This window comes from Ahaetulla prasina, chromosome 6, assembly GCF_028640845.1.
Source record: "Ahaetulla prasina isolate Xishuangbanna chromosome 6, ASM2864084v1, whole genome shotgun sequence".
NCBI classification, from domain to species: domain Eukaryota; kingdom Metazoa; phylum Chordata; class Lepidosauria; order Squamata; family Colubridae; genus Ahaetulla; species Ahaetulla prasina.
Genome location: NC_080544.1, coordinates 82,129,859 through 82,142,071, shown reverse-complemented (window position 1 = coordinate 82,142,071; position 12,213 = coordinate 82,129,859). Strand labels below are relative to the sequence as shown.

Here is a 12,213-nt window from a genome sequence, read left to right as displayed (position 1 = left end):
ATCTTTTTTTGAAATTGAATCTGAAGCATTGCACAGTCATATTATATACATAGCTTACAAGCTCTGTCTGTTGTATTTCTTTTTAATGTGTAGGTACTTCTGAAGAATTCCGTGATACATTAATACAGAAGATGAAGTTTATTCTAAGCTCCGGATCAGATGAAGAATGTGCTATTTGCTTGGATTCACTGGCTTTTCCGATGATAACACACTGTGCCCATGTGTTCTGTAAGACCTGCATTTATGAAGTCATCCAAAGAGAAAAGGCAAGTTATCATCATCAGTCACCTGCACAAATTATTTCAGAGTGATGTGCATTAGTCTAAGATGAGTAGACTTTGTTCTTTTAATATCTTCTGCTCACACTAATGTGAATATTTTCCATTGGGGGGGTCCTATGGCTGAGGTCCCCAACCCCCAGTCTGCAAAGCAGTGCTGGTCTGTGGACTGTTGAGAACTGAGCCGCTCAAGCAGCGGGCAACACATGAAGCTTCAGCTGTTCATGCACAGGATTAGGTTGCCCATGTGACACTATCCCTTCTGCCATTGCCAGTCTGTGGAACCAGAAAGATTGGGGACTGCTGTCATACACTACTTTCACACTGAACTTAATGTTTCTAGAATCATTTTTTGTCATTTTTATATGTAGTTATACAAGTTAACTAATGAAGTATCACGTTTTTAGATGTTATTTAGATGATTTATCGACAGCTTTAATTATAAACTATTTGAAACATACTTGTCTGTACAGCTCATCAATTACATGAGAATTTGAAAAAAAATGTTATTAGATCTAGTACTAAGCTTCTGCATGAATCCATTCTAAAGCAATGCAACTATATCTTGCCAGTCAGCTAAACTTTCTTGGGGGAAAATAAGGTTGTTATATCTCTATACTTTAGGTTAAAAGTTCATATAATCTCTTGGAATAATTGTCTCCCAAAGCAGCACAAATACATATTGGGTCTACTCTACTCTGTTTAATATTAATACATATTTTTACTTACATTTTTTTTTGGGGGGGGCATTATTTGAAACTGGCTATATGTAGATATTAATTGCAGTCATAAAACAGACAAAGAGAAAGATTGAGACTGTGCTTCACAATTCTGTTGCCGACCCTTAGGAAGTTTTCCTGTGTATGTAATAAGGAAGATCAGGGTTCTGTATCATGCAGGGTAATCTAGCCATAGAAATTCCTCCCTGCAAAAAATATCCCTTAATATAGAGTGGGGGTGGGGTGAGCAAAGGAAGGAAAAATAGGTAAATCCTCCATCTTGTTACCCACTTAACTACACCTAGAAGAGTGTCCTAATAGGATATACATGTTATTATAGAGATTATAGATACAGGCTTTTCATACCCTAAAGCAGGGGTGTCAAACTGGATTTCTTCGAGGGCTGGATTGATAATTCTTTTGAGTTATCAATTTAGGTTATGTTTTGGCTGGCAAGAGTGTTGCAGAAGGCCATCCAGGCTGAAAACGGGAGGCACTGCAGGCTGGTCCTTTGCTATTTCCAGGCCGGCCCCAGTGGCCAGATTTAACCTTCAGTTTGACACCCCTGCCCTAAAGCAAGGGTAATTTTTTCAGGCCCAATATGTCTCAAAATTTTATGTATTTAATTAATATTGTTCTAAACCTTTTTAAGAGGGCAGTCATTTTTTTATATTTTAATTTTTGTGTCTGTGTTTTAGCTTATACTGGAAGCATTAAGGATTTTTTTGGAGAGTGGTAGGTTGAAAAAATAGCAATGAATGCCACATTTTTTTACTATTATTCTAAGTTTGTTTCAGCATGATAACATTAATTCCAGATAAAATTAGTTTTTCAACTTAATTATGTATCCTTTGGGGCAAATTATATGTTAAATTTTTTAAAGAAATAAAATCAATTTTTAAACGTAATAATTGCTTCCAATTGTGTGCATTTTTACAATAAATAGTTTTGTTTTTCAGGGATGTGCAAAATGTCCTCTTTGTAGAGAGCAAGTTTCATCAGAACATTTAATAGAATGCCATTTGGAAGAAACGCACGATGAAAAAAATACTAAACAGCAATGGACATCTAGTTCAAAGGTAAATTCTACATTTTATTTATATGTGTGTGTGTATGTCTGTTTCACAAAAAGTGTGCTGAAGTACATCAAACTATTGCATTTCAAATAGTACATAAAGAAGCAGCTGGGGACCATTTACAATGATTTAGATTTAGATTAGATTTAGATTTAGATTTATTAGATTTTTATACCGCCCTTCTCCCGAAGGACTCAGGGCGGTTCACAGCCAAAATAAAACAATAATTATGTACACAATAAAACAATAATTAAAAAACTTATTGAATATCAGGCCAAAATTAAAACTATTTAAAACCATAAAAACCCCATAAAATTTACATCAAAATATTAAAAGCTTCTAAAAATTTCTATGCCAGTCCTGCGCAAATAAATAGGTAAGTCTTCAACTCGCAGCGAAAGGTCCGAAGGTCAGGCAGTTGACGGAGTCCTGGGGAAAGTTCGTTCCAGAGGGTGGGAGCCCCCACAGAGAAGGCCCTTCCCCTGGGGGCCGCCAGCCGACATTGCTTGGCAGACGGCACCCTGAGGAGTCCCTCTCTGTGAGAGCGCACGGGTCGGTGGGAGGCAATCGGTAGCAGTAGGTGGTCCCGTAAGTAACCCGGCCCTAAGCCATGGGGGAGGAACCTTTCAATATTGGAGCAAATTTAAACTGTCAATCTTGTAGATATAATTTCAAAAAAAATGCTAACTTAATCTTCCTCAGTGACCATAAACAGTTCCAAATGGACGCAGTAGAACTCTGCTGCATAAGCAAGTTGCTATTCAGTGTGGCACAAAGGTTGTTGGCATGCATTCAATTTCCTGCCTTTGCCTTGTTGTTACTTTACTATGCTGGTATTACGGTTGTGAACTTGTTTTTAGTTGCAGCAGTCTGACTCTAGAATTTCAATATCTGGGTTCTCTTGACTTAAATTTAGTTAAAATTCAAAAGAGACAATCAATGATCTGTCAATTAATGATTAATCATGATTTGCAACAGATTGTTTAGAATAGGTCATACTCAAAAGAAAACATGTTTAATATGATTTGATCAAAATGTAGCTGTTTCAGACAGTGGTTCAGCAGGTGAGTATAAGAATGAGAAAAACACCATAGACATTTGTAACAGTCGTTTAGATGGGGAGAGGGGGAAGAGGAGGAAAGATACTAGGAAGATATGGAGAGGGTGGGAGAGTGAGAGGTGTGTTAAGATATTTGGTATGGCAACAATTCAGAGGAGGGAGGGAAGGTACTGGGAAGATAATGGTAAGTAGGTAGCATATGTCATATTGGAATGCTGGTAATTATTTTTTGAGTGTTCAGTCTTCCTTAACTTCAACCATGATATAAAAACTGCAGTATTCCTTAAAAAATGCTATGAAAACTTTCAAGGATTTGCACTGGCTTGTCTGCATGTATTTCTCTTAAGGGGAGGAGTTGGATTTTTGAATTAAACAGCACCTTCCAACTTTTATAAGACATTTGCATAAAAATCCATATGTAAAGTTGCCTGATTCTGTAACATGATTATTACTTTTCAAAAACCATTCTATGCAGCACTAACATATGAATCCATTGTTTCTCAGATTTAAGAATTTAGATCTCTGAATTATAACTTTCCATAAAAGAAATCTTTTTCTCCAGACTTCATATCGTTTCAGAAAATCTAATTTTCTGTTATTTGCTTAAGTTACAAGGATATTTGGATGTAGAAAATGAAGTCACATTAGGCTGGTAAATAAGACAGAAGATGTGCATGGACTTCATGTGTAATGAAAAATCCAGAAAAAAGAGAAAGTATTTTAAAAATTAAAAAGAATTATTTTGTCTTTCAGGTCAATGCATTGATGCATGCTTTGATTGAGCTAAGAAAACAAAATCCAGCTATTAAGAGTTTAGTTGTTTCACAGTTCACAAAATTTCTGTCTGTAATAGAAACTCCCCTGAAGTAAGTAAGATGTGTTCTTTAATAAAATTATCCAAAAATAATTTAGTTTTTAATTTTTTTAAAAAAAACCTTGCCCAGAGTCACTGGCAGTTGGGCAGCATGTGTATTTTAATAATAATAAAATGTGATTTAGAAAAAAACTTTAAAATGAAAACTTCATTCCAAGGATCAGAATATAAATCGACTTTTTTTATAATATACTGCTCTTATTTCTCAGGGAATCTGGATTTGACTTCGTCCGTTTTGATGGGTCTATGAACCAGAAACAAAGAGTAGAAGCAATTCAGCAGTTCCAAAACAATGAAACTGGGTCCCCAACTATAATGTTGTTGTCATTGAAAGCAGGTGGAGTTGGTTTGAATCTGACAGCAGCTTCCCGGGTATTTTTAATGGATCCTGTAAGTATAAACTCCCTGCTCAATGAGTCTGACATTTAATATTCTATACAACCTATTTAGACACTTAAACAGGAATGAGGAAATTCTTTGCAGGCTACTCTACTTCTAGTATTGGGGAGGAGGGAGCAACTTTTTAATCAGTTTGGCTGTGTTAGGATTAAAACCTGAATTATTATCTATATAATATATGTGTGTTTATCATGTTAATTCTCTGATTAGTACATCTTTTGAAACGGAATGTTTGCAGCACCCACCACCCAATAATGTTAATTACTTGGAATTGAAATGTAAGAAGATGTAATATACAGAAGAATAGGCATTGTGTTTTATCTATGAAACATAAAAAAGCATATACAACTATTTAAAAAAAAGTTTCTGGGGAAGAAATGGCTAAAAGTCTAGAAGTGCAACCAACAATGACAGCAGAATGAAACCTACAAATAGACTGTCTTTTCAGAATTCATTTCTGGACAAGGAGATGGCCCATTAGTGCTCCAGATAGCTGCTTCTTATGAGGAGACAGCGAAACAAAGAGTCCTGGTGGTTTTGACCAGGACAAGGAGATGAGGTGAAACCATGGTTGGCACTTTTAAAAGGACATTGGTTTCACATGCTTCCTTTTCTAATCACTTTTGGAAATTGCTTATGAACTTCTTTTTAGCTATTAAGAACCTTTGGATTGACAAGTCTGAAAAGATCTGGGGAGTTTCCCTCAATACATAAAGAAGCTTTAAATATAAGGTTAACGACTTAAAACCTGTGTGGGATAAATAGCAAAAGGGTGATTAGAACTTCAATTTTAGAAAGTGAAAAATGGATTAAAGGTCCAGATGGATTTGAAACAAACTTTTTGGAATTACGAAACTATTTTGAATTATTTTTTTTTTAATGATAGGATGGGACTTTGGAGGTTGGACAGTAGAGGGAACCAGATGAATGAAAGGTTACAATTAAAGGAGAAGAACACTTAAATTCAGAATGAACAAAATTTTTTATCATTTGGATATATTGGATCAACAATTTAATTTTAAGAGTGTCTGTCTTATCTTATTTCTTCTTATATCTTATGGAAGAAATTCTGCCTGACAAAACTGAAATTTATCTGAACCTAGATTTAAAATCATAACCATAGGGAAAAATGCAATACTGAACATATGAAAGAAATTGGCTGATCCGTTAATAATTGAAAAGAATATAGAAAGAACAAACAGAGTGACATGAGGATAATTTTCCTATATTGGATTTACAAAAGAGGCTCATTAAAATCTTGAATAATTTTTTTGAGAAAAGACACACACACACACACACACACACACACACCAATAAAGAATCAAATTTTAAGACATTATTTGAAGAGATTAAACATCAAGATTGTTAAAAAGAAAGGAATATAGTATGGTTTATTTGACCAGGGATAAATTAGATATGTTATCATCTCTGATAACCGTCCGGTAAATCCCAAGAGTTTTACTCTCAGGAATAAACTTTGAGACTTTAAGGCTTTGTTTGTGGCTAAGAGACGAGATATGGGAAGAAGAGATCATTTGATGTATTTTAAGAGGTGACGGTAGCTTATTGAAATTGTTTATACTTATTGTGATGAAGGGGGAAGTTATTTATATATAGTAATTTCTTTTTTGTTATATTATTTCTTTTCTGTGCCTTTTTCTTGTTAGTTTATGTTAGGTTTTATTATTAAAGTTGTAATTTTAAATATAAAAGTTCCTAACGTTACTCTAAAATAATAGAATAGAATAGAATTTATTGGCCAAGTGTGATTGGACACACAAGGAATTTGTCTTGGTGCATATGCTCTCAATGTACATAAAAGAAAAGATACGTTCATCAAGTGTAAGTGTAGTAAATTCTGTTTGTCAGGGCCAAGTAAGTACTGTGGAACTTTAGATATGAATAAATATTTCTTTGTGTACAACTTAGGCTTGGAATCCTGCTGCGGAGGACCAGTGCTTTGACAGATGTCATAGACTTGGGCAGAAACAGGATGTTATCATCACCAAGGTGAGCTGATCATTATTTTAACAATCTGCACCTCCAAAAATAATGTTTGCTCTTTTGAAAACAAATTATTATATATTTTTTAGTAAGTTCTATAATTTTTTACTTGCTACTTTGTAGGATAATACATCTATATTTTATATTTTTTTTTCAAGTGCTTTGAGATAAGTAGCTTTATAGTGGTAGCTATTTTTTGTTTTGCTTTACACCTTTTTTAAAACATTGTTCTAGTTCATCATAAAGAATTCTGTGGAAGAAAATATGCTTAAGATCCAGAAGAAGAAGCGAGAACTTGCAGCTGGAGCCTTTGGAACCAAAAAACCTACTGGTGAAACAAAACTGAATGAAATCAGGACTCTGATGGATATGTAATTTAAAATATTGGAACAAATTCAGCTTTAAAAGTAAGTTGATGTTATATGTTCAGACAACTTAATACTGAAAAATAATCTTTCTAATAATTGCAAGGTATTTTTGCAAACAGAAAATGAGGAATCATATATATACTCATATTGGGCAAATGGTCCAGAGTAGTAACAAACTTTAGTGTAGTAAACTCAAGTCTAAATGTTCAGTTTCTATATTAAGAGCAAACCTTCATTAGAGTTGAATGCATACAGTATATTGTCAAATGATGTTTTTGATTTTTTTTTATGTAAACACCTGAGTTGATTTTTTTTTTTTTGCTTGGATTATATCTACAACTGCTGCAAGTTAACTTGTAACTTCTGAAGTTTTGCACACTGGAGTTGGCGTTCCTGTCAGTTTTGCTCCATGTTTTCCAAGTTAGAAGCATCTGAAATAGGGTTCAGAATGTGTTTAACTGAACACTGAGTTACATAACATATCAGGCATGTAAACTTTATGTCTGCATTTAGTTTGTGTTTATTGAAAAATAAGGAATCATTTGAACTGTTTTCCTGCTATCAATAGTAATGTAAAATATTGTGTATTTCTAGTTTGATTTCTAGGCAAATAAAAATTTTATCAAGACTTTGAGCTGCTGACTAGATATTTTTTGTTATTTCTGGTGTGCTAGAGTTTAGGGTTATTTAGGCTTTTGAAATTGGTGAGACTTTACTAGAATTCAGGAAGATTTAATATTCCCTGCATGCCACCATTCATGTGCATAGAATTAATGTTGTAAGACAAGTTTTCTTCTATCTCTGGATTTTCTCCACACATTTGAAAAGTCTGGCACTTCAAAATCACAGCTGGTGTACAAAATTTCCAAGGAGAAAAGGGCTGTCTATGGACACCAATTGCAGTGACTCGACTAAATGGGCATTTAACTCATTCTCCCTGGAATGCCCATTTTCATATACTTGGACTACATCAATGTTTCCGTCTCTTAAAAAAAAAGAAAAGTAATGCACTATATTCCTTTAACCTTAACATCTGTGCTGGATACTTCCCCCCCCCCCCCAAAATAGTAAAAATTAGTAAAAGTGATATTTGAGGTCTGTCTCTTGCCAGTCACATTACCCGACTAATTAGAGCGGGGAAGTAAGGAATGTTGCGGGTCTCATCTGCTAGAGAGATACATCTGGCGGGACCTAGAAGGGCCTTCTCAATGGTGACTCCCTCTCTCTGAAACATCATTCCCCCACACATTAGACCGTCCACTCTAACACTCTTGAAAGGCGCTGAAGACATGGTTCTGTCAGTGGACCCTGGGGAACCTAGAGCGGGATAGAGCCCATTAGTTTGTATGAAAGTTTGTTGTTGGGTGTTATTTTACTAATTTATTTTATTTTTCTTGTTTTTTTTCTGTGTTTTTTATATCCATGTAAGCCGCCTTGAATCGCCATGTGTGAGCAGGCAGCAATATAAATTTTCTAAAATAAAAGAAAACAGCAATTCCATCTTTAGTCAGTGTCTTTGATTAGGACTAAACATACTCAACTTTCATTGGATTGTACTTATTTTTTCAAATGCTCTTCTCTTTCAAATAGATTTCAGAAAATCCGCAGAATTTATGCTGCTTAACTCTTAGAAGCAGATATTTTGGCTATTGGAATTTGGAAAATAGAAGATAATTTGGTAATTGGTTATATTACTATAATGAAAATAAACAAATTTCACCTAATTTAGTAACTTGCCTTTTTTTTCGTGCAGCTTATAAGAGGATAGGAAGTACAAGTCTCACATCTAGAGGTTTAGTAATGTTCTACCAATGCATCTTGCATGTATGATTGATGGAATAATATCAATATTTCCTATTAAAACATTGTCAGCACATTGTGGAGCAGAAGTTTTAGCCATTCAAAAGTATTGTTTAATCTTCTGTCAAGTATTTTAATTACTGAGAATAATTTACTAAAGGTTATTATGGTATTTTAAAGTTAATGTGGATACACATAAGTGTGTAGATATATCCAGCCTATAGAGTGAGAACTTCTGACCCTGTCTTATGACAGCATTATCTTCTCTTTATTTCCTTCCCATCTCTAAAGTGTCACTCAGGTGAGCTTTCAATTAATATACACATCCTCTGGGCTTTTAACATAGCTACTTTTAAATAGAACACACACATTTCAATGGAAAGCAGACTTACACCAGATCAACTTTTAAGAAAATTCTCAGTGGTATTGATTTGAAAAGTGTTGATTGCACAGATTACAAATGCTAAGTAAGAGACTTCAGAGGGTCACAGATTTTATTGCCACTTGATGGTTGATAACTTTCAACAATGTTTTTATTTTGTACTTTGAGTGCCATTACAGTTCACAGATTTACTTGTCTCAGTCATACAGAGAACTGAACAAAAGCATTTGCCATGCTGTAGTTTTGTGCATAGAAATCTGGTCAGAAATGGCTGGAACTGGCAGAAAGGTAACTTTACAGTTACCAAGTTGCATATACATATGCTAGTATTGTAAGGCTCTTCCATTATAGCTGCCTGAATCTCTAGCCATTACTTTATTGTAGCAAGCAGAACATATTGGTGTGCATGTGAAAGGAAGGAGAGGTAATGCACAGTCTTTTAGGTCTAAGTAGTATGTTTCAGGCCAGTGCAGTGTCCTGTTCTCAGGTTTTTTGCAGGCATATTCATGAGTTTTTGAGCAAAAGAAAAAGATCTGACTTGGACACATGATTGGCACAAGAATTCATACTTAAAACAGCTTTTGCTCAGTTCTTACCTGCAGTATTACCAAAAGCTTTCAGTTGAGCAGTGGCAACACTTCTGGCAAACTTAACTGACCCTACCTGACTTTTCTAGTTGCTACAGCTCTGAAACAAGTCCTTGTATTGCTGATATTTGGGGGAGCAAATACAAGTGCTTTTACTGGAGGTAGGTGTCAAGTTTTTTCTTGATGTTGTCAAAGCTGTCTTCTCCCATGTAGTCAGCCTGACCTTGCTCCCATTTTTCTTTACGTTCTTCTGAGGACATAGCTGGTGGTGATGGTGGCAAATGTGGCATTGCTGCTGCTGAAAGTGACAGGTGGGATACTGCCTCTGTTACCTCTTCCTAAAAAGAAATGAAAGATAAGTGGGAGAAACAATTACACACTAAAAAAAGGTATAAGCATAAAGTAACCAAGCAGAAGATAAGAAAACCAATGAGATCCCATGCAAAGCAGCAAGCACCATTTATGCAATTTAAAGAGCTATGAATACATAAATAAAAAGTATCTGGGTCAATGTAATAGCAGACAGGTAGTTATGTTTAAGTTCTTCATACCTCTACAGAAGCCACAAGAGAAAGCCAGTGTATAGACCAAGCCCGACAGCTGCAAATAGTTCATTAGAAAGTTGAAATACAGACAATAGAAAGCATAGCTCAAGAATAGATCAGTACGTTTAGTCACAGGGCTAAGAATATAACTTGTGTTTTCTGTATATCAAACCCAAGTAATGTCGCATGACTAGTCTGAATGCATGAGAAGGCAGAACCAAGTTATTTTAACTGGCAAGATTTGGAAAATAGAAGATAATTTGGTAATTGGTTATATTACTATAATGAAAATAAACAAATTTCACCTAATTTAGTAACTTGCCTTTTTTTTCGTGCAGCTTATAAGAGGATAGGAAGTACAAGTCTCACATCTAGAGGTTTAGTAATGTTCTACCAATGCATCTTGCATGTATGATTGATGGAATAATATCAATATTTCCTATTAAAACATTGTCAGCACATTGTGGAGCAGAAGTTTTAGCCATTCAAAAGTATTGTTTAATCTTCTGTCAAGTATTTTAATTACTGAGAATAATTTACTAAAGGATATTATGGTATTTTAAAGTTAATGTGGATACACATAAGTGTGTAGATATATCCAGCCTATAGAGTGAGAACTTCTGACACTTGTCTTATGACAACATTATCTTCTCTTTATTTCCTTCCCATCTCTAAAGTGTCACTCAGGTGAGCTTTCAATTAATATACACATCCTCTGGGCTTTTAACATAGCTACTTTTAAATAGAACACACACATTTCAATGGAAAGCAGACTTACACCAGATCAACTTTTAAGAAAATTCTCAGTGGTATTGATTTGAAAAGTGTTGATTGCACAGATTACAAATGCTAAGTAAGAGACTTCAGAGAGTCACAGATTTTATTGCCACTTGATGGTTGATAACTTTCAACAATGTTTTTATTTTGTACTTTGAGTGCCATTACAGTTCACAGATTTACTTGTCTCAGTCATACAGAGAACTGAACAAAAGCATTTGCCATGCTGTAGTTTTGTGCATAGAAATCTGGTCAGAAATGGCTGGAACTGGCAGAAAGGTAACTTTACAGTTACCAAGTTGCATATACATATGCTAGTATTGTAAGGCTCTTCCATTATAGCTGCCTGAATCTCTAGCCATTACTTTATTGTAGCAAGCAGAACATATTGGTGTGCATGTGTGAAAGGAAGGAGAGGTAATGCACAGTCTTTTAGGTCTAAGTAGTATGTTTCAGGCCAGTGCAGTGTCCTGTTCTCAGGTTTTTTGCAGGCATATTCATGAGTTTTTGAGCAAAAGAAAAAGATCTGACTTGGACACATGATTGGCACAAGAATTCATACTTAAAACAGCTTTTGCTCAGTTCTTACCTGCAGTATTACCAAAAGCTTTCAGTTGAGCAGTGGCAACACTTCTGGCAAACTTAACTGACCCTACCTGACTTTTCTAGTTGCTACAGCTCTGAAACAAGTCCTTGTATTGCTGATATTTGGGGGAGCAAATACAAGTGCTTTTACTGGAGGTAGGTGTCAAGTTTTTTCTTGATGTTGTCAAAGCTGTCTTCTCCCATGTAGTCAGCCTGACCTTGCTCCCATTTTTCTTTACGTTCTTCTGAGGACATAGCTGGTGGTGATGGTGGCAAATGTGGCATTGCTGCTGCTGAAAGTGACAGGTGGGATACTGCCTCTGTTACCTCTTCCTAAAAAGAAATGAAAGATAAGTGGGAGAAACAATTACACACTAAAAAAAGGTATAAGCATAAAGTAACCAAGCAGAAGATAAGAAAACCAATGAGATCCCATGCAAAGCAGCAAGCACCATTTATGCAATTTAAAGAGCTATGAATACATAAATAAAAAGTATCTGGGTCAATGAAATAGCAGACAGGTAGTTATGTTTAAGTTCTTCATACCTCTCTACAGAAGCCACAAGAGAAAGCCAGTGTATAGACCAAGCCCGACAGCTGCAAATAGTTCATTAGAAAGTTGAAATACAGACAATAGAAAGCATAGCTCAAGAATAGATCAGTACGTTTAGTCACAGGGCTAAGAATATAACTATTGTGTTTTCTGTATATCAAACCCAAGTAATGTCGCATGACTAGTCTGAATGCATGAGAAGGCAG

General features: G+C 35.2%; 2 protein-coding genes across 4 annotated transcripts in view; one reads left to right on the top strand and one right to left on the bottom strand.

Moving 5' to 3' along the window:
* Positions 1-9,212, top strand: part of HLTF (helicase like transcription factor) — a 33,898-nt gene extending 24,686 nt beyond the window's left edge. For 2 of the 3 annotated variants that reach the window (XM_058187594.1, XM_058187596.1), the window contains 6 exons: positions 94-266; positions 1,957-2,076; positions 3,887-3,999; positions 4,217-4,397; positions 6,336-6,416; positions 6,645-7,406. In XM_058187594.1, the coding sequence (XP_058043577.1) occupies positions 94-266; positions 1,957-2,076; positions 3,887-3,999; positions 4,217-4,397; positions 6,336-6,416; positions 6,645-6,785 (809 nt within the window). In that variant the 3' untranslated portion in view covers positions 6,786-7,406. Of the gene's footprint in view, positions 1-93; positions 267-1,956; positions 2,077-3,886; positions 4,000-4,216; positions 4,398-6,335; positions 6,417-6,644; positions 7,407-8,368 lie in introns of those variants that run through there. The other variant, XM_058187595.1, reaches the window with a different exon arrangement.
* A 1,746-nt stretch (positions 9,213-10,958) lies between these two features.
* Positions 10,959-12,213, bottom strand: part of GYG1 (glycogenin 1) — a 28,799-nt gene continuing 27,544 nt past the window's right edge. The window contains exon 7 of the mRNA XM_058187597.1: positions 10,959-11,787. Within this exon, the coding sequence (XP_058043580.1) occupies positions 11,602-11,787 (186 nt within the window). The 3' untranslated portion in view covers positions 10,959-11,601. The remainder of the gene's footprint in view (positions 11,788-12,213) is intronic.